The sequence below is a fragment of the Hyperoodon ampullatus genome (genome assembly GCF_949752795.1).
Source record: "Hyperoodon ampullatus genome assembly, chromosome: 6".
NCBI lineage: Eukaryota > Metazoa > Chordata > Mammalia > Artiodactyla > Ziphiidae > Hyperoodon > Hyperoodon ampullatus.
Genome location: NC_136919.1, coordinates 79,920,820 through 79,944,012, shown reverse-complemented (window position 1 = coordinate 79,944,012; position 23,193 = coordinate 79,920,820). Strand labels below are relative to the sequence as shown.

Here is a 23,193-nt window from a genome sequence, read left to right as displayed (position 1 = left end):
TTATGCAAGGATGTCAAAGAGTCATCCCTCAGTATCCACGGGGTATTGGTTCCAGGACTTGTGAGGGTACCAAACTCCAGGAATGCTGAAGTCCCAGAGTTGACCCTTTGTACCCCCAGATGCAGAACCTGAACATATGGAGGGCTTAAAGTATACAGCAAAGCATTAAACATTTAGTGGACCACCATTTGTGGGAAAAAAATGAATATATAAAAATATATAAGTATTTGAATACGTACAATATATATATTGGCTTCTATACGTTGTACATTATCTCTAGAAAAATATATAAGAAACTGGTAATAGTGGTTGTCTTTTGGGAGGGGCACTGTCATGTCTAGGAGACAGGAACAGAAACAGGACCTGCTAGCCACTACATATATCCTTTTGTAAACTTGGAATTTCCTATCATGTGCATGGATTTTTTTTTTTGGTGTATTTTTTAAAATCCCAGTTCCAGCATTTATCAGCTGTGTAACATTGGCAAATCATTACTTAATCTCACTAGACCTCTGTCTCCTCACTCATAAAATGAGAATAAAAATACTACCTTCCTCATAAAGTTGTTGTTGGCATTAAATGAGATGGCACAAGTAAAATGCTCTAAAGAATGCCTGGCATAGAGTAAGTATTCAATAACATCAGCAATTTCTGCTTCCATAAATAAGGGGTGAGATACTCTAAAGGTACAAATAACTCTATGCTGCATAAGACTTTTTAGGTAATGCTTGCAGGACACAGGGGAAGTATCAAGGTTTAACAAAAAAAAGAGAGAGAGAGAGAGACTAAAAAGAGGCTCTAGGGTGAAAGAGGAACAATAAGCAGTAAGCTCAAAGTGCCCGGTGACCCCAACGGTCCCAAGCTCCCAACAGAAGAAAATAAAAATCCTTTCTGGAGGACCGTATCCCCAAACCCACATCACAGATGAGGAAGAAAGACACACAAAGGATCCAGACTAGCCCATGATCACACAATCCTATGAGTAGCAGAATCCCTTCTCTAGTTCAGGTATCCCAACTTATGGCCTAATACATTTTTTCACAATATTTAATCTATAAAATTTCCTTTAAATACAGTTCCACAGAAATCCAGTTATTAAGTTCTAAGAAATCTGTACTCAATGAAAACAGCAATGAGCTTTATTTTGCTTTCAGTCTTTATGTATATTCCTTGCTTCTTGCTGTATCCTTTAATATAGTACTAGGAGAGTCATTTTTGCCAACCAGTATTCTATCTTTAAAATTAATACGTGCAAATGCCCCCTCACCCAAGCTACTGCAATTGGTTCACATCAAGAGCTCAGGGACAATTATGTGTTTTCACGAGCACAGCATTCATTAGTAAAAACTGTGGTTCTAATCCAACTTTCCTGCTGTATTTTTATGGCAACCAGAGAATGCTATTTGATGTCATATTCCCTAATTTTGAAGGAGGAAAAAAACTTTATGCGTCATTGTGTTTGTTTAATTTACAGTTCATCTCTCTTCATCCCATTTGGTCATTGGGACACAGCTGTATGAATTAGCAAGAGCACCTCCTACTGGAGGTTCAGGGGACCTTTACCTGCTCTCAGAGCTTGAAGATACTTTTTTTTTTTTTTTTTTTAGCGGTACGTGGGCCTTTCACTGTTGTGGCCTCTCCCGTTGCAGAGCACAGGCTCCGGATGCGCAGGCTCAGAGGCCATGGCTCACGGGCCCAGCCGCTCCGCGGCATGTGGGATCTTCCTGGACTGGGGCACAAACCCGTGGTCCCCTGCATCGGCAGGCGGGCTCTCAACCACTGCGCCACCAGGAAAGCCTGAAGATACATTTTTTTAATTACTATTTTTTTCTATCATATGTGGTGAAATTGAAAACCTCTTTGTTTCTAGCACATTAATTACAAAGACCTTCCTAGTGCCCCTGGAAAACCAAATGTTTCACAATTTCCAATTCCAGTGTGAGCTCAGTAGCCAGGTTTGTTTTTTGGGTGTTTATTTGTTTGTTTGTTTGTTTTAATCAGATTGACTACATATAGGGAGTTGGATGAAAGTAGAAAAGCAAAATTTTGGTTCCATTTGTTTCTGCCAAACAGAACTCCCAAGACTTTGTACCTGCGACTGGGAGTAGCTCTTTAAGTAAGTTACATCAGGACAATTAGTCCAAGGTTTGATTTACAGAGCCTACTTAAAAGTAGATATGAACATGTATGGAAATCATGGTGGCCATCTAGAGAATATGCATGCAGAGCAGCCAAGGTTTGTCAAATTGCGGCTCTATGTCCAAAAGAGTAGATTTTAAAAATAAAATCTTGGGACTTCCCTGGTGGCGCAGTGGTTAAGAATCCGCCTGCCAATACAGGGGACACGGGTTCAAGCCCTGGTCCAGGAAAATCCCACATGCCACGGAGCAACTGGGACCTTGCTCCACAACTACTGAGCCTGTGCTCTAGAGCCCGTGTGCCACAACTACTGAGCCTGTGTGCCACAACTACTGAGGCTGCGTGCCTAGAGCCCGTGCTCCACAACAGAGAAGCCACCGTAATGAGGAGCCCGCGCACCACAACAAAGAATAGCCCCCGCTCGCCACACTAGAGAAATGCCGTGTGCAGCAACGAAGACCCAACACAGCCAAAAATAAATAAATAAAATTAATTTATTAAAAATAAATAAAATAAAATCTTTCCTTGTCAATTGCATTATTATTAACTTTCATCAAATCTTTAACCGTGGTCATTTTTAAGTCTTTTGTCATTTACAGACAGTTCTGGGTGTACTCTGATGCTTTTGCAAATATGTTCCTATAAAAGGGTTTCATCTTCAAGGAATTCATGGACAAGACTCTGACAAGTACAGGTTTCTGGTAACTGACTATACTGCTGAACTGAATGAATAAGCATTTTCAGAACTCTAATGGAAAACTGATGAATTCATAAAAGTGCTAACAAAAGATCAAGATAAAAAAAATTAATTACATGGGACTGAGTGAACTGATGAGGATGATTATAATTTTTGTGACTTTCTGTTTGAATTAAAAAAAAATCCCACAAGGACTCAGAGGCAAAAAATATACAAATCAATTTTCACTGCAAAGTAAAGGAGCTGTTACAGTGGAGGACTACTGGACTAAATGTCAATATTATGACATAGTATGAGTGTGTTCCGTGTTTGGTAATTGCAATCATTGTTGTTTTTGTTGTGGTCATCTATTTACAATGCTTGGTGCCAGGTTATTTATCTCTTGTAAAAATAAAATACAGTGTGTGTGTGAAAAAGATAAAAATAAAAAATAAATAAAATCTGAGTCCAATCAGAAATATTCCATGTGATTGATACTCCCTCTTGTTTGTCTCTCTTTTCTTTGTGGTGGCTCTAGACAGACCTGACATTAGGTTTCACACAGCCAACATATTGTGAGTTTCACTGAACTGCCTGCTTATTAGCTCAACAAACTCAACTCTTGAAGCTAATAAAAGAAATTCAGAACAAGCCCCGCTACTGGCCTTGCAAATCCCTCTCCTGTATGAGGATGCCAGAGCCAAGCACTGACACTAGTTTACTTTTCCCCACTCCCAAGGCCAGTGCCTACGCCCCTGGTTCCAAAGCTCTGACCTGTAACGACATAACAGCGTCCCTGAAAACCTGAGTAAGAATTAGCAAATTAGTGATCTTGGAAAGGACACATAATTGCTTTAGAAAGTTTACTGACAAACTGCCAAAATGCCTTATGAGTTTTCTCTGGTAAGCCAAAAGCAAACAAAAATTTTATAACAGAGACTGGTGACTATATCCTAAGGTTTTCATATATCCCCAAATATTTGATTACCATACAGCATTTAATTTCTCCCAAATCAGAGCTGCTAAAAGTACAGATTTTAGAACCAGACCATGTAGATTTAAACCCTAACTCCATCAGTTTCCAGCTATGTGACCTTGAACAAGGCACTCAAACTGTTGGTGACTCAGTTTCCTCATCTGCAAAATGGAGATATAATGGTACTTAATTCACAGAGTTGTTGTAATGATTAAATGAGTTAATATATGTAAAAGACTCAGACTAGTGCCTGGCACACAATAAATGCTATACAATCTTTTATCTTTTTTAGAAATTAATCATTTGCTTACTTATTCATTTGTCAAATATTTGCTGAGCACATTCTATCTACCAGATGATGTGCCCAGCCTGGAGAATGTGATAGGAGTAAGACATAAATCCTTGCCCTCAAGAAATTAATAATCTACAGCAGCAGCAATGCTAGTAAAAGGAAACTGCTTTGATAGCAGTACATCTTCACTTGCTCATTTTTTAAATAACTGAAGTATAGATGACTTGCAATATTATATTAGTTTGCAGTGTACAAGTAGTGATTCGATATTTTTAGAGATTATGCACCAAAGTTACTGTAACATATTGACTATAACATATTGATCATATCCCTGTGACTTATTTATGTTATAACTGGTAGCTTATACCTCTTAATCCCCTTCACCTATTTCAGCCCCCTCTCTCCACTCCCCTTTTTCTGGCAGCTACTAGCTTGTTCTCATGTCTGTGAGTCTGTTTCTGTTTTGTTATATTTCTTTGTTTTGCTTTTTTAGATTTCACATATAAATGAAAACATACAGTATTTGTCTTTCTCTGTTTGACTTACTTCACTAGGCGTAATACCCTCCAGGTCCATCCAAGTTGTCACAAATGGCAAGATTTTACTCTTTTTATAGCTAAGTAATAGTCCACTGTATATATTTTTCCACATCCTCTTTATCCATTCATCTGTTGATGGGCACTTAGGTTGCTTCCATATCTTGGCTATGGTAAATAATACTGTTACAAACACTGAGGTCATCAATTTTTCAAGAACATAGAAACATTTTATAAATATGCTAAGTGTGGGTTGCTTTTCACCTTCTTCGTGAGAGTTACTGCATATACAAAAAGGACAAGAAATGATACTGAGGTGCTGACGCTGGAGGACAAGATGGGCTCAATGGCTGGTTAAGTGATACTGACCAGTACACCACCATGCAGCTTTAGGGATTCAGACATACACCTCCACTAAATTACAAACACCTTCCAAATTCATCTGAGAAAGTCACACCTGTGCTCACCAAGGGCCTGGTACAGGGTGCATGGCAAACAAATCATTAGGTACAGAGGCTAGGAGGAAAAATGCCAAGATTTGGCTGGAAGTTGTATAAAATATACTCCTTGGCCTACCTTTTGTCATGTTCAGTAACGCATTTTACCTGGTAATGATTCAAGGCAACACATATTGTTTAAATGTACATCATATGCCCATCAAACTGTTAAGGATTCAGATAAATGTATAAGAAATAATTCTGGCCTTTTGAAAGTTTATTTTCTGGAAGAGGAAATAAAATTTATGTGCAGATAGGAAACTGAGAACAGTGCACAGTGGCATGTTTCTAAGAGCCAAATTGGCATTATGAACTGAGCTGTGAAAACTCATAGAAAGGAGAAATCAGTGAGGACAAGAAAAATCAGGTTGTGTTTTGGAGGAAGTGATGGATAAGTTATAAGTAGGGAAGAGTGAGGGGTTAGGGCATTCAGGGAAAGACACAAAGATGGGGAGGCCCAAAGACATGAAAAAAATGTAAACTGATGTGTATTTATATTATCATAATTGTCACATCATTGCTTTTCCACATATTTTCCTCTTAACTGTCTTCTCACTCTACGTACCCAATGATTTGGCATTTTTGAAGAATCCAATCCTGTCTAGATTACACGGATAGTTTTCCTTATTCTAATTTCAATTGTCATAAATCTAGCATAAGTCTTGTTTTCCTCCTTCCTACTTGATTGTCTGGACAGAGAAGGAAAAAAAGAATGATTGTTTAGGCCTCCATTCATACACATGAGGGTTGCCGTTTTCCTTCCTAATGTGAGTCATTTATATGTGGTTTTTTTCAGCTGGATTAAATCTTTCTTGCACAGTCATCCACCCGGGAGAGAGGGAGGAGGTGAGGTTTTCTTAATTCCCTTAGAGAAGGGAGGAGTCCAAAAATGCTTCCCCAGGATCAAAGCGCATTTAAAATACAGGAAACATCTGCTTCGATTGTCTTACCTGCTTTTGTTTGTTTTAATTTCAAAACAACCTTAAATGTATAGAAAAATTATGCCTTCCCTGTTTGGTCTTAATAAAATGAAAATAGCTTCACTAGTAGCATCCCACACTTTGAAACAAAAATACTGACTGAATATCAAGATTTCCAGTGACTCTGAGGTGCTAAATTACATTTCTGAGATAAAATAGTAAAATGATTATTAAGAAGGCTGTAACTAATTCTAAACTCTGGCACATATACGTTTGCCAATGCTTTAGCGTCCACTCAAATATTTGTAAATGGGCAATATTAGTGCTTATGTAACTTTTACAAGCACAAAACATTTGTAGAAAAGCCCTCAAATAACTTAACTGGGGGAATAAAACATACATAACTTATTTGTATTTTATTACTATTGGAGGCACTTTATGATAAATAAAGATATTACACACTTATCTCAGAAGAGTTGTCTATGATCACTATCTGTATTTCCCTATCTTTCACCCATTTCAAACCCAAACCAAGATGACTGTCACCCTCTCTCTCCACCAAAATAAGTCTTTGTAAGTTCAACAATAATCTCATGTTGCTAAATCCATTGGACATTTTTCCAGTATTATTCCTCCTCTACTTCTCAGTAACACGTGACATTTGCTCTACTCCCTCCATCTTGAAGTATCCCCAGTTTTGCCTTCTATGACATTACCTTCTGGTGCTCAATCCTTACTCCACTATCTCCTACTCAGATATCTCAAGGGCACCTCAACTCAGCATGACCAAAACAGACCTCAGGGTCTGACCTCTTTCTCTGTTCCCTAACTCAATGATGTCCACCACATCCATCCAGTTGTATAAGCCTGAAATCTAGGGGAGGCTTGTCCCCACCCCATATCCAACCTGTCACCCAATCCCATTGAGTTTTTTGCATCCTTATTGTCTCACAGATGGACCTACTTCTCTCCAAGTCTACCACCACCTACCTCTCTTTCGTGGTTCACTGCAATTCCTTCCAACACATCTCCTACAGCAACCACTCCTGCTCTGCTCTAGTCTGTTCTCCACCCTGCAATTCATATATATATATATGTAGGTTTGTTTGTTTTCATTTATGTATATCTTCTTTATCCATTTATCTGTTGATGGACACTTAGGTTGCTTCCATATCTTGGCTATTATAAATAATGATGCCATGAACATTGGGGTGCATGCCTTTTTTCGAATTACTGTTTTCGTTTTCTTCGGATATAGACCTAAGGGTGGAATTGCTGGTAGTTCTATTTCTAGTTTTTTGAGGAACCTCCATACTGTTTTCCATAGTGGCTGCACCAATTTACATTCCCACCAACAGTGTACTAGGTTTCCCTTTTCTCCACATCCTTGCCAACATTTGTTATTTTTGGGGTTTTTTATGATAGCCATTCTGACAGGTGTGACTGTTTATATATTTTTAAAATGCAAATCTGATCTATCTTCTTCATTCTAACAGTCTTCATTGCCTTCCCATTGCCCTTGGAATAAAGAAAGGGAAAGGCCTACAAAGACACTGCCATGGCTACTGCTTATCTCTCTGGCTTCATCTATTTCCACCCCCATTCCTCCATCACAGGTTCCTAATTCCTCCACCCCACTGGGTCTTTGCATGGCCTTTCCCCTCCTTTCCTTTGCCTAGTTAACTTCCATTTAGACTTCAGACTCAACCAAATGTCACTTCTCTAGGGATGCATCTTGAAACACCTCCTCAAAATAAGCCAGGTCCTCTGGCTTCATACCTCCATAGCACTCTGCATTTTTCCTTTGTAGAGATCATGTACTTATTCATGCTCATTTGATTATTGACTATGAGTACAAATAAGGCAGTATCTGCATTCCTTTTGCTCACCATTTTATCCTGAACCCCTTTAAGTCTTTGCTCTTCATCAGCCATTATCAGTTGTTACGAGCTCCAAGGGCACTAACTCCACAGGCTAGTGAGTCCACATGCTGGAGCTGAAGGTTCATGTCCCAGGGAGCTGGAACAGCTTCTCCCTGTGTTTTGCACTTCAAAAACTAGTTAGGGCTTACATAAGACCACCCTCCACATGGCAGGAGGGAAACAACTTCCAGGTTAAAGAGCACAAAGAAAAAAATCTGTCCCACTCTTGGAAGGCATTAACAATGTTACTTCTTCTGTTGCACCTTCACAGATATTGGCTACAATCAGATCAGCATGTTGATAACTATTTCCTGCCTACACAGCCAGGTCTATCTGAGGGTCAAAAGGAATAGTGTACTCTCAGAGTATAGCAGCCCATTCGGTTCATTCTTTTGCTCAGAAGCATTTATTGAATGCTGATTTTGTGCTAAAGCACCAAGTACTGTGAGGGGCAGGAGATGGATAATAAGAGCTATTGTGTTTGGAGGGTCTACCATGTTCCAGGACTGTAAATTGTAAGTGGCAATTTACAAGCAACATTTCAAGTAAATTACCATTTTATGAAGAAGTGAACACTTAAACCATAATATAAAACCAAAGGACGTAAGCAGGCCTAAATAATCTACATTATTCCAGATCCTTAACACAGTCCAAGTTAAAGGCATTTGAAAACTTTATGAGGTCTCAGAGTTCCATTCAGAATCTACCCTTCCAGGGTTCTTAATTACTCACTAGGCCATGAAACTAATTATAGCTCCCAGTGGCCAAGTACATTGTATCAAACATCCAGATTAGAAAAACCCAGAGTTCTTATTCAAACAATTAGTTGGAAGATATTTTTAGTTGGCTGTACATTTTGGTGATCCTAAAGTGAACTTTTCCAACCTAGTTATCCTGCAGTAAAAAAAATCTAAGCACCGTTTATCTAACAAATATTCATCTGAGTGCCTACCTACCATGTGCTAGGAGTCGTGAATACAAAAGTGATCAAGTCATGGCCCCTGCCTTCAAGGTTGGGTTATAGGAGAGACTCACAAAATAAAGAGCCACAAAGAGGTGCCAAGCAGAAACGGAGGCACAAAGAAGCCAGGTTCAGCTCTGCGTGCAAACAGAAGGCAGGGAGCAATGTCAGCAATGACCTCATTGAGGAAGTAATGTTTAAACTAGTTTCTAAGGTACATTCAACCAGCAGAAGGAAGGTGAAGGAGGAGCATAAACGAAGACACAAGGGCATAAACAATAAGAAAGGTGGGGCAATCAGTTAGTAAGGCTAGGCCAGGAATTATCCCACAGTTAAGCAATGTGGAACCATAAAACAACTTTAAACAATAAATTGGTTTTAAAAACTTGCACATGAATGTTCAGAGTAGCACTGCTGACAAAAGGCAAAAGGTGGAAACAATTCAAATGTCCATCAACTGATGAATGAATAAACACCATGTTGTATATCTATACAATGATTAATCAGCCATAAAAAGGAAAGGAGTTCTGACACATGCCACAACATGAGTGAACCCTGAAAACATTAAGTGAAAAAAGCCAGACACAAAGGTTACACATTATATGTATCCATCTATATAAAGTATCCAGAATAGGCAAATTTATAGAAACAGAAAGCAAATTAGTGGTTGCTCAGGGGAAGGAGGGGAGGAATAGGGAGTGACTGCTTCATGGTTAATGGGTTTCCCTTTGGGGGTGATGAACATATTCTGGAACTAGTTAGTGGCGATGGTTGTACAACATTGTGAATGTGATAAATGACACTGAACTGTACACTTTAAAATGGTGAATTTTATGGAAAATTATAAAACAAAAACTAATAATGTAGAAAGTTATAAAGTGGAACGTGAAAATTCTTCTCCACGTCCCCACCTCTCCACTCCTACTCTACAAAACTAAATGTTACTTAGGTTTTTAATTTTAATACTGCCTTCCAGAAATATGTTTTATATGTGTGTATATAAGTGTGTGGGTGAATGGAGAGTGTTGCATGGTCATGCGATACACTTTTTTGTCCATTTAAACTATTGGGAAATCTTTGGGTTCTTAAAATTCCTGTATCAGTATATGTAAGTCTAGAAGGACTCACTTTAAATTAGAATTACCTTATAATTGTTTAGCCTTCAAAGTTTTTTTTAATTCACGAATCAATAGCTGGTTGATCAATTGAGGTCAACACAGCTGGGTTTTCAGGTGGAGGTTACTGAGGAAAGTTCATTCTGTCAAAATAATTTTTTAAAACCCAGTAACAGGCTGAGAAGAGCAAAAGCATTGTGACTATAGAAGCAGGTCTCATGGTGATGCCAACCTGAGCAGAACCATGATGAGAAAAGAAGGCATGAAGGGTATTTATTATGAAACGGTTTCAGGTAACAGTGCATGAATAACTAATTCATGAAAAACAAATCACCATTTCACAAGCAAAGGCACCAACTTCAACAGTCAAAAGATTTTGAAAAACAGATCTCAATTAGAAGTTAATGTTAATGTTAATCAACTCTACTCCAATATAAGAGAAAAAAAATCTACCTCATATGATTGTAGAGTATTAATGTGATAATAGATAAAATATCTAACACAGCATGTAGTATATTGTTTGATGCTTAAAATATATGAGATACTTTAAAAAAGAAAAAAAATAAAGTTAATGTAATTTATCCTTTAGAGTCAATAATTTAGTGTAATAACATCAATGAAACAATGCTTTCATAAAGGAAAAGGGTGAGGCTTTTTAGAAGGTAGGAAATAATGTCAAAGTAAGATTTTGAGGGAGATGATCAACATTTATTGCTCAATCTTTTTTTTTTTTTTTTTGTCCACGCCTTGTGGCTGTGGGATCTTAGATCCCCAACCAGGGAATGAATCTGGGCCCTCGGCAGTGAGAGTGCAGAGTGCTAACCACCGGACTGCCAGTAAATTCCCTATTGCTCAGTCTTAAAAAATGTATCAGAAGAGATGAATCTGTCTTCACCTTTAATCTTAGGGATTAAATTGGTATTAACAATTTAAGTACAGAACGCTATTATAACTTTGCCATTTGAGTATCTGAAAACAAAGAGCTACACAGTGGCTTTAGCACAGAGAAGTCATCCAATGTATAGTAATCAGATGTTTATTTCAGAGTTAGGATTAACACTCAGTTTCCTTGTCAATAAAATAAGGAAAAGTTTTGTCACCCAGGGGATCAAGTCAAGGGTCCTTCATCTGTACCTAAACTGTCTCTGTAAAGCACAAGTGCACCTGTCTTAGGCAAGGAGGCAAAGAAGTGCCCCACTTCCGGTAAACTCTCTACTCCAGGCAAACTTGCAGAAAACCAAAAACTGACTGTATCTTCTAGTTGTTTTTACATAATTAGAACAAGAGGGCTTAACCACAAGAAACTGGCATAAGCTAGCCGAATTAAAAATTGGGACAAAGGTCTCTCTACAGCTCATTACCATCTCATTGTAATAAGATCTCTTCCCACCTGCGCCATACTGGTTAAACCCACTTCTGACCCAGACACTGAAGGACCATACAAGGGCTGAAAATAGGCGTGAGCTGCATTCTGGAATATCACCACCCCCTTCCACAAGTCAGAATAATAAAAGATCCCCGTGCCCCGTAGCCTCCTTCACCTTTTTCTATAGGAATTTCGCCTTGCCTGTAATGGGGAGAAGGTGATTTTAGAGCATGAGCTCCTCCTTCTCTATTCTTTGGCCAATGAATGATGTTTCTGTTTGCTGCTAAAAAAGTAATTTCACCTTATTGATGTGAACAATAACCAGGTAAGGAAAGAACCTAATCAGGAATCGATAATAGTTTCACCTCATAAAGTAGTCAGGAGAATTATGCTTTGCAAAGCACTGAGTACAGAATCTAGCAAGTGTCTAATAAATGTTCAATATTATTGTAGTTGTTAACGTGAGCAATAGCACCATCCATGTACCTTCTGTCTACGAGTTTATAACCCAGTGTCATGGGCTAGAAACCCAATGCAATGTAAGAAGATGACTTACACACAAAATTTATTTCCTTTTTATTCATGTTATAGTATTTTAATGCACATCTGCTTAATATAACAAATGTGCTACTTATATCTTTATTGATCAAACTTTTAAAATCATAATTTAAATATACCATGGAACTCATTTTTAAAACCTACCATTGTAGTTGAGGGACCAACTGAGAATTTCTCTTGTATTTTGTTTTCTTAGTGCCTTGGATGCACCAGGAAAGAAGAACACATTGTTCTCCTAGAGGGGAAGCTAAATATTAAGACCAGTGTGACCACAGCAGTCTGTATGAGTTGTTTTAGAACAAACAGAGCACAGGGTTGTGGAGTTGCCACTGAGCTGACCTACAGGAAAGCCCTTTCCAGCCTGGACAGAACAGCATAGTAATTAATGGCAGACAGATGGCTGGGATTAGCACCCAAGTGTAGCATCGTGTGGTCACAAAGGGCAGCCATGGCCACCATGGAAATGGATTTCTAACCGATGTAAACGGGTTTGAAATTGTTGAATAGTCTCTTGTGAGGCTCCTCCACATCCACAAAGCTGGATTAGCAGTAAAGGTAGGTGGTTCTGCATTTTACTGGCAACACGAAACAAACTGCACTCCAGGCTTATGCCAATAACTACGAGGCTCCCCCCCACCCGGTGTTCATCATAACCCCATCAAAAGGACCACTCTTAGGAGTACCTGGAAGACATGGGGTCCTGCCACCCCTCTGACATCCTGAAGTCTATCTCTAGGACATTTCAGATCGGCCAAGACCTGGGTACCTGGACCACCTCCCACTGTCCCCTCCCCACAACTTCAGCCCTACAGAATAGTTTTATGGACCCCCTTCTTCCCCTCACATCTTCAGCTCAAGAAAGGCAATCCTGGGCTTCCCTGGTGGCACAGTGGTTGAGAGTCCGCCTGCCGATGCAGGGGACGTGGGTTCGTGCCCCGGTCCGGGAGGATCCCACATGCCATGGAGCAGCTGGGCCTGTAAGCCATGGCCACTGAGCCTGCACGTCCGGAGCCTGTGCTCCGCAATGGGAGAGGCCACAACAGTAAGAGGCCCGCATTCCGCAAAAAAAAAAAAAAAAAGAGAGGCAATCCTATGAAATGCTACCTTGCACTGGAAAGTTGTTAAGCATAATTATAAGAGACAGTGTCCATCTAGGAGAAATTCCTATCTGAACTCAGCATCAAGAACAGGGGTGTTCCTCTTGAGCAACTGCTTTTAGTACTGATATTGCCAACTAGGTAACACATGTCCTTTTAATGGCTGGCACCTAGGAAAGTTAGAGGCCAATAAGAGTGTAGGGCATTTCACGATGCATTTTAAATCTAATTCCTAGCTTTGTTTTATGCCAACAACTGACTCTTCTCCCTTAAATGTATAAAAGCATCACCACTAGCCTGTGCCCTCTAGAGCTGCCTTAAATCTTTTCTACAAAAAGGGGGTTGTAAACACATGACCGATTGGATTCTCTTCTTGCAGGTAAGGGAAGTCCACCTGGCCTTTATCCCTAAATAGTCAGATCAATGCCCATTAAGTGAATGGGCATGCCATAGGCCTGCAGGAGATCCTGCCCACCGCCTCTGCACCTGTCAGAAGCTCCCGGACAGTCAGCCATGTGTCAGATACACCAACACCTATGCTGCCTCACAGCCACAGCGCTGAATCAACCAGACTGCCAAGAAATTCCAGGAATTAAAAAACAACTTTACACAACCAGAAGGGCGGCAAACTCCAGTCATGCCCAGCAGTGTTGCTTCAAGGCCTCAAAGAATAAGTCAAATAGTGCTTTAAAAAAAAAAAAAAAAAAAACCTCTCTGGAATTAGAAATGTCTTTTTTTTAATCGTCACACACAAATGTCTTTGTACTACACATCACTTTCAAGACACTTTTCTGATCACCTACTTTGTATTAAAACAATAAGACAATGTTGAGGAGCCTTAAAGACAATAGAGTGTCAGCCCTCCTCATGACAGGAGGCAGCCGGAACTCCTGGAAAGAGCACGAACCTTGGAAATTAGACAGACTTGGGTGTGGTTCTTGGTTTTGCCACTTACTCACCGTGACTGCAGTCAAGTCAACTAACTAGCTGACCCTCCATTTGCTCATTTGTAGAGTAGGGATAATGAAGAAGAAGATGATGATGATGATGATGATGTGGTCTCATCTCAGAACTGTTGACGTATAAAGAATCTGGCAGAGTGTCTGACACAAATTATGACTTAATAAATGTTACCTTCTCTCCAGTTCACCTCCCATTTGTCAAAGAACTTTAAATCAGTTCAGTGAGTGAGAACATTCTATAAACCTAAGTATAATCAAAGGCAAAAGTGAAATAATCACTTTAGCGAGAGAAAAATAACAATGGTCAGTATTTATTGAGCAATTACTATATGCCAAGTGCTTTACACACACTATCTCATCTGCCTTACCTCTTCTTCAGGGTGCTGTTGTCCACATTTTATAAGTGAGGGTACCAAGGCTCAAATATGTTAGGAAATGTTTCCAAGTAAGTGGCAGAGCTGGGATTTGAATCCACATAATCTGACTCCAGAAGCCATGCTCTTAACCACCAGGAAAACACTGGTTTGAATATATATGCAAATTTTATGGAAAAACAAAAGGTAATTTATTTCAACTGGGGGATGGTCGCCAGAGAAGCTTTTGGGAAGAAGGGGACATCAGAACTGGGCCTTGGAGGAAAAGCAAGATTTCATTTTGACAGAGATGGAATGGAAAAGGGATTATATAAAAGAGGACTATTCCAGGCTGAGGGATTGGCACCAACGAAGTGGAGGTGTAAAAAGATATGATGTGCTGGGAAACAGTGAGAAATTGGCATGGATAGATATCCCTCAGCTTGTGGATACCTCATGGTAATCCTACTGCTATTCGCAAGAGAGAAGGATGGAACAGGAGGAAGTATTAGGAAAGCAGGTTAGGGCCAAATGTCGTGTCTAAAATATCTTCCTGGGGCATTTGGATCTTAGAGGCAATAGAGAGCCATAGGTAGTTACAAAAGAGAAGGTACATGACACTACCCATGCTCCAGGAAAGTAACTGTCAGTAATGTGGAAGAGATATTAGAATGGGGGAAGAGAAAACAGTTAGGAGGTTCCTGTAATACTTCAGGCAAGAGACAATGGAAGGCTGGACAGCGCCAATGACACTGGAAAGGGGTGTGCACAAAGATACCCCAGGGGATAACTGGGGGGACCTGAATACTGATATGGGTGCCTGGAAAGACACTGACACTTTTGGCAAATAAGGAGAAGATAGAAATGGAAAAAGGAGAAGGCAGCTAGCAGTCCTTTGAAAAATAATATGATTCTTTGAAAAAGTGGCATAATTGTCAGAGGTGCTTTGAGCTGCAATTGACAGAAGGGTAGATAATAAAGACATTTCATTATCTCGCAAAAGAAGTCAACATAGTAGGCAGCTCCAGGGACCGTTAACTACTCAATGATGTAATTCACGTATGTATTCAATAATGTTCAAAGAGGGACTAGATTGATGCCTCTGAAAACCTCTTAACTTTTTCCTCATAGTCTCACACAGTGGTGGCAGCAGCTCCACTCCTCGCATGAAAGTATCCAAAAAAGGAAGGACTTCTCTTCCCACATCTGTGTCTATTTATTAGGGAAAAAAATATTTCCCAGAAGCCTCTGAGATGACTTCCTGAATGCTGGAATGTCATCACTGGCCACCCTTAGCTACCAGGAAACTGGAAAAATAAGTATCCAGCAAACAGGATTATGATTACTATGACTGGCTTACACCATGATCTATCCATGAGCCAAGCATATTGCAGGCTATCAAACTCAGAAAGTGTTAATAACAAAGAAGTGGTTATGGCTAGTGAGTGGGTAACCAACAGGGTCTGCCATGAGCATTTTGAACAAAGCAATCTGCCTTCCAGAAAATGGGAATTTACAGGATGATAATGTGATCCTTGGGCATGAACACATTTCTGATGAAAGTGAAGCCCTGATTCAGCAGCCTCAGAAGGGATAGCTTATCCCAAATTCCCTCTTCAAAATGATAAGATATTCTGAGGTCTTGAGCTTATAGGAAGATGGGTCTTCACCTGCCCAAGCAGAAGGAAAAGATGACACACAACCACTAAGATTTGTGATTCAGACTATGAGAACTCCTGGTAAAGCAAGATGATGATGCAGTCACAGGTGAAACACAACTCTTGCTCCTCCTAGCAGTTTTAGAAATTACAGAACATTGACTTATTTCCCTTAACCAGGGCTATTTAACCCTCATCTGCATGTTCAAGTCCTATGTGTTCTTTAATGTCCAGTTCAATTTTGGCTTCCTTCATCAAGTTTTTCCTACCACCAACCAATTTGTATCCCACCATACTATTTAATACATTCACAAACATCTTTCTAATCCTATCATCAAATCCAATTAATTTGACCTAAATAGTTACCAATTCTGTCCACCTCTTTCCACCTCCACTGCTGATAATAACTGCTGATGTTTACTGGGCATGTGCTACGCTGCAAGGCATTATTCTATGCACTTTACAATTATTAATTCATTTAGTCTTTTCAATAGCCCAGTGAGGTAGATTATAGTAATCATTTGATACATGAGGAAACTTGGAAATAGAATTGTTAAGTAACTTATTCAAATTCACATAGGTAATAAGTGATAGAAGTACTCTTGAGAGTTCATTTCTTAATTGATACATTACACTGCCTCTCTCTTCTAAGCCTCATCCCATTTCACCTAAACTACTGCAACAGGATCCTATCTGATCTCCTTGCCTGCACTTAACTCCTCTCCAATGCATTCTTTATATCCTGAAGCTAAAATGATCTTTAAAAAAAAATGCAAAATTTGGTCATGGCACAATCCCTCCCCCAACTCCCTATGCCCTGCCTACCTCTCCAGACTTACACTGTGTTATCCTCTCCTAGAACTTTGGATTCTAATCACCTTGATGTTTTCATTCCTTCCTACCCCAGGGCCTTTGCACAGGTTATTCCCTCTACCTAGAAGGCTCTTCCCTACCTCCCAGATTAGTTCAACTTCTGTCAGGTCACAGCAGATTCTGTTAATCATGAGATGATCAACCTCACAAGAGCAGGGCAGAGTTTGCATATTTCACTCATCAGTGTATCTCCAGCAATGAGCCCAGTCTTTGGTTCAGGAATCAATCCACTTTTATTACAGGTACAATTCTAAGCCCCCCTGCTAAAAGTGCAAGTTCACTGAGGTCAGGGACTGTGCCTCAGGGAGGTGGGCTACTCTAGTAAAGAGAATATGGGCTTCCATGTCCTAGCTACTGTAAATAGAGCTGCAATGAATATTGGGGTGCATGTGTCTTTTTGAATTATGGTTTTCTCAGGGTATATGCTCAGTAGTGGGATTGCTGGGTCGTATGGTAGTTCTATTTTTAGTTTTTTAAGGAACCGCCACACTCTTCTCCATAGCAGCTGTATCAATTTACATTCCCACCAACAGTGTGAGAGGGTTCCCTTTTCTCCACACCCTCTCCAGCGTTTATTGTTTGTAGATTTTTTCATGATGGCCATTTTGAAAAAGGAACAAAATTGGGTCATTTGTAGAGATGTGGATGGACCTACAGTCTGTCATACAGAGTGAAGTAAGTCAGAAAGAGAAAAACAAATATCTTATATTAACGCATATATGTGGACTCTAGAAAAATGGTACAGGTGAACCAATTTGCAGGGCAGGAACAGAGATGCAGACGTAGAAAATGGATGTGTGGACACTGGTGGGGAAGGGGGTGGGATGAATTGGGAAATTAGGATTGACATATATACACTACCATGTGTAAAGTAGATAGCTAGTGGGAACCTGCTGTATAGCACAGGGAGCTCAGCTCCATCCTCTGCGTTGACCACAGCAGAATATGACACAGCATTGTAAAGCAACTATACCCCAATTGGGGGGGGGGGAGGGAGGGAATATGGGCTTTGGCCATGTTAATTCAAAATCCATCTCTGGATGCATGATTTTTCAAGTCTCAACTTTCCCAACTTTAAGACGAAATAATCACACTGAAGACTAAAAGAGACACTGAAAATGATGTGCTAGCGAATTGGCAGCAAATGCTGTTTAGATCTTTCTTCCTAGATGCATCTTTGTGTCCCAGAGGGTCAATGGCATGAGCAGTGAGGCTGCACACCAGAGGTCCAGTGACCTCTCCCCCCTCCCACATATTTCATCCCAGGCCATGGCTTCCTTCTCTACCTGTTGGCCTGCATGGGTGCCACCATGTGGAAATATGCAAAAATGCTACAGTGAACAAGAGGTTAAGGATTTGCTAGGCACAGAGGGAAGGAAGGGGGCAAAATGAACATGGTATGTGTTGCGTATCCACTAAGTGACAGGCATTTTCATACATTATCTCATTTAATATTTAGCAAAAGTATCTGATTCTACAAGTGAGGAAACTGAGGCTCAGAGAGGTTAAGGTCTCACCCATGGACTTTGAACATGTAGGTGGTGGAGACCTGACTTGAACTCAGGTCTCCACAGGACTTGCTCCTGCGACCCCAGGGCACTACTTCCAAAACGATTCTCTTCCTTGCTGTTGCTTTCAGCTAAGTGTGCTTAAAAGACCCAAGACATCTTTACCTATCTTTAAAGTCAACCTGACCCTGCTGGAAGAATCAGATAATTTAGTCATTTTTGAGCACACAGTGTCTCACAATTAATTACCTATCTGAAAATGAATTACACATGCTGGAGTTTTTCTTTCAAAAAGCTACACGCCACTTGAGTAGAAAAAATAACTCTGAATTCAAAATGCCCAATACTAAAATATTGACTAGAGAATTTTTTTTTAATTAACCTAATTTTGCATGAGTTTTAATTAATGAACTAAAAGCAGTTCATCATTACCATTCTCTGGGCCTAAATGAAATGAAAGATTAGGTCTAGAAGGGAGAGAGAGGACAGAGGAAATCATGTCCTGTCTCTCTGAGATGCTACCCCAGCCCAGGGCTTGAAACGGAGAACTGAGCACCCAAGACCCCACATAACTGGTTGCATCACATAACCTATATACTGAGGTTACCCAAAATGTAATCCATCCACTACCTGTGTCCGAATCTCCTGGGACCTTTGTTGGAATGCCACTTCCTAGGACCTACTCCAGGCCTACAGATTCAGATTCTCTGAAGATGACACCCAGGAACTGGCATTTTAACAAACACCCCAGATGTTTCTGATTCATCCCAAGGTTTGAGAACAGCTTTGGGAGCTCAGTAAAAATATAAAGATCAACTGCATATTTATTTACTTCATGGGAATATAATTTTCTGTAAGAACCTTGAAAATTTTTTAATTAATAATATATTTATCCCAGCAACTCTAAAGGTGAGGCAGTCCCATTTTCAAAATGAAAGAAATCAAGTCTTAAAATATATATGACATGTCCACCCTTTACACACAGTCAGGAATCAACTGCCTTGCACTTAGGAGGAGAGCGATAAAACAGTTACCATTTCACTGATTAGGACATTGTATACTGTAAATCTAATCCAATTGATTAACTCACCTTTGTATCTGATTCCTAGTTACTTTTATCTTGTGGGGGAATGGCATTTTTCTAAATTTATAACTTCAATATGCTCCTTAGTTATGAACAGACTCCCTGACTCAACTACTAATTTCATGTTCAGGACACTCTTTTATTCTTCTTCTGTACAACCCCCAGAAAAGGTAAATTTTTAGATAAATTACTTCCTTTTCTTCCTCCTCTCCACTGGTTAAAGCCAGTCCCCTAGTCAATTCTCTCACCTGCTATCCTACCAATTCAAATTTTGGAAACGAAAATTTAAATTGTAAAAAGAAACCTAATTGTTGAACAATTCCTTGTGATTAAGCAAATACCTCTAATCTTTCCCTGGTTTAGCAGTCTCTCTTCCTTTGCTTCTTGGGACTTGTCCCAAGCCTAAGGCGTCCCTGAAACTTGAGGGTCAAGTACCCAAGGCAACAATTCATCAGTCTCAGGGTTTACTTGAGTCTCCCCATTTGGGAGAGCTCTGAGAGTTTCATCACCTTGGAAACACAACAGCAGGCTCCCTGAATATACACAGGGAGTATAGATTTTTAAGCACCAAAAGAAAACAGGGTTTAGTTATCCCCAAATGTAAGAGTCACGATTCAAAACTGTCACTGACTCGGAAGCATCTTTAGTCAGGAATAGTATCTTCAAGCTGACAAGTTCCAAATATGTGTACTTATGCTAACTAAACCGGTAGCTGGGGAAAAGCTCAAAAATAACCCATCTCTATCTTTAATTTTTCTCCTAAAAATGGAATGGCTTTCACTGAAACTGGCCAGGCCACTGCCAATAGAGTTACCACTGGTGTGTATGGAACAGTCAAGTTACCTATGTCGTTTGCAGAAATCCTGATTTTGGAAACGTAAGTGTGAAAGATACTCTCATAGAAGACATTTTGAACCTTAAAATGGAACTGCTTGCTTTGATGCAAATAGCTGGGGGGTGGGGTTGGGTGGGTAATTTATCTCAGACTATCCTTTCCAGTATTACAAGTTGTCTAGTCTGAATCATTCATATATTGTTTGCTGAATGATCAGGTGAATTAACTCAGTTCTTTACTTATTCCAATGCACTGAAAGGGCTCAACAACACTGGTCAAATGACCCTTCTGTTATTTCTTTCACAATAAATTCAATCAAATTTACGGAGCGCCTAGGCGGTGCCAGGCACTGTGTCAGGATCCTGAGATACAAAAATGAATGAAGCGCGGTGCTAGTTTATTAATGATCTCTTAAGATTTGGCAGGGCACAGCCTCGCTCCCTGCCACCACAGCCTGCACGGCTGTCGAACCAATCGTGGGTGTGCGTACTCCACGGCTCCCCAGCACCTGGGAACACTTTACTCCCAGTCCAGCCCACGAACCCAGTTCCAGGGCTCTCCCGGCGTTCTCCCAAAGCCAAAACGCTCAAGTTCAACTCCAGCGCCTCGGCGCCCGCTCCACACGAAGCTAACTCCGGGCTCCGCGGCTCACGCGGCGAGCTTCCTTCCACCTGTCCGCCCGCCCGTCAGGGTGCGCCAGACCCCGCACCCGCTTACTTTGCCGCTGTCGCTCACACCAAGGAGGTGATCCCGCAGCACCTCCATGGGGCAGGTCCAGGTGGAGTGGACGAACGTCCCTCGGAAGATGTGCGCCAGGGGCGGCATCCGGGCAGCACACATGTCAGCGGTGGAGCGCACTGCGGAGTTCGCGGCCCAAGGAGGGCGCACCGGGCGGAGGCACGGCGAGGACTCCCTGCGGCTGCGGGCAGCTGCCGAGCCGGCACCAGCGCCGGCCTCGTCCTGCCCCCGCTTCCCCGCGCGATCGCCTGCCCGCTGCAGACCGCGCCCAGGGGCTGGCTCCCTGCCTCCTCGATGCCAATAGGATTTTTTCTCCCGTGAGTTGGTTCCAGTCTCTCCTCCCCTGCTTTAGTTTTTGATACGTTAACGCTTTGAGCTTCCAAAATCACCGTTCACGCTGCGGTTCTTTTAAGCCTTGATTGTTGTCACCCACCCAGGGGGTGGGAGATGAAGGAAGGAGCTGGAGGATTCAGGATTCCATCCCTGTACCTTTAACTGGTCATTAAATTTGCTTTTGCTGCGGGCGGGTCCCAACTTCCTCCACCTTCCTTTAGTTGGCACGCCCAGAGTTGCATCTATCTGCTTTCTCTGCCCTTTAAACTCTTAGGACTATTTGTGGCCAAACCCTGGACCTCTTCAACCTGTAGTAACCACAAGGTCTGAACGGGCACAAGTTCAGTGCCACGGTGACAGGTCTGTTAGGGCTGCCTACTTTACCAACCAGTTTCATTTTCATTTTCTGTGGGCTGCAGAATTTGTCCTAACCTGATGTTCCGAAAGCATGTCTTACAGAATTATGGGGGCCCCACCAGTGGAGGCTAATCTCGACCCCAAAGTTCCTCTCTTCACCTGAGGCCAATGTTTTGGCCCTTGTGTCCACCCACAAACAACTCCAATTCCAGTTTTTCTCATACCTAAAATAAATGAATCTCTTTGATTTACTTCCAGTTGTACAGGGGGAGAAAATTAAGTACTCAAGCCAAGTAGCTAGAAATGGCAGTGTGGCATGGCTTGGTGGAAAGAGTCCTGGGTTAGGAATCAAGAGACTATGGTCAATGCAGGTGGGCCTCAGCATCTTTATCCTTGTTTGTGAAAATGGAACTGGGACTGGGTGGTTGCTAAGATTGATTCTAGGCCAGCATTCCTTCCCTAAAGTACGTGCACAAAGTACTTTACTAAGTGCCTCCAGGAAGAAAAACCGGTTTCCACTCAGGGCCTTTGCGCATGCTGCTCCTTCTGCCCCTAACGCCTCCTGTGGATACTCACGTGACTGGCTGTTCTCATCACTGGTTTGCCTCAAGTGTCAGCTCTTCGGAGTAACCTCCCTCCAACAGCAAGCTAAGAGCACGTCCCCATCCCTGGCAGTTTCTATCGCATTAGACTATTTTGTTTCTGCTATTGCATTCATCATATCCATTCTCATTTATTTTATGCTTTTTCATTTACTTCTGCTTCCCTTCCCCCAGTATACACACACACAGAGTAATAGAAGCACCACAAGAACAGGAGTCTTATACCTAGAACAGGGCCTGGTGTTTCATACATATTGAATGAATGAATGAATGAATGGTTTTTCTGGGAGCAGAGCAGTAACCTGAGATAAATATCTATTTTGGCTCCTACGTAAAGGATAAGGGTTTCACATTGCCGTGCATGAGCAAGCTTTCTCTGAATTGCTGCTTTTATGACACAAGGGTAGCTTATATAAATGATTCATTCCCTTCTCAGTTCCTTCACCTCCCCCTTAACAAGGTGTAGGGTGACCAACTCATGGGGACTTTCCTTGCTGTAACACTGGAAGTCTCACAATGCAGGAAACTCCTCAGTCCCAGGCACACCAAGCTGGTTGATCACCTGCCAAGAACTCAGATTAGGAAGCCCTGAGATTAGGAAACTGAGAGCTTTGCACTTGCCTCTGGGAGACATCAGCCCTTTCTCCCTGTCGCTTACTTCTGATTATGCAGACCACACTCCCTGCTTGCAGTCACAAGAGACAGAACACTGAAAACATCCTCTTGATCTAGGCTTGTATACACACAAACCTCAGAAAGAAAAGTGAAGAAAATGTCTGGCTGTCACTGTAAAAGAGGAATCAATTAAATATTTCTAAAAGATATATTGGTTTCC

The 23,193-nt window shown here is 41.1% G+C and overlaps 1 protein-coding gene across 1 annotated transcript in view; it reads right to left on the bottom strand.

The window, feature by feature from the left end:
- GDA (guanine deaminase) overlaps positions 1–21,239 on the bottom strand; it is a 130,852-nt gene extending 109,613 nt beyond the window's left edge. The window contains exon 1 of the mRNA XM_079706621.1: positions 21,046–21,239. Within this exon, the coding sequence (XP_079562747.1) occupies positions 21,046–21,168 (123 nt within the window). The 5' untranslated portion in view covers positions 21,169–21,239. The remainder of the gene's footprint in view (positions 1–21,045) is intronic.
- Positions 21,240–23,193: the final 1,954 nt, after the last annotated feature.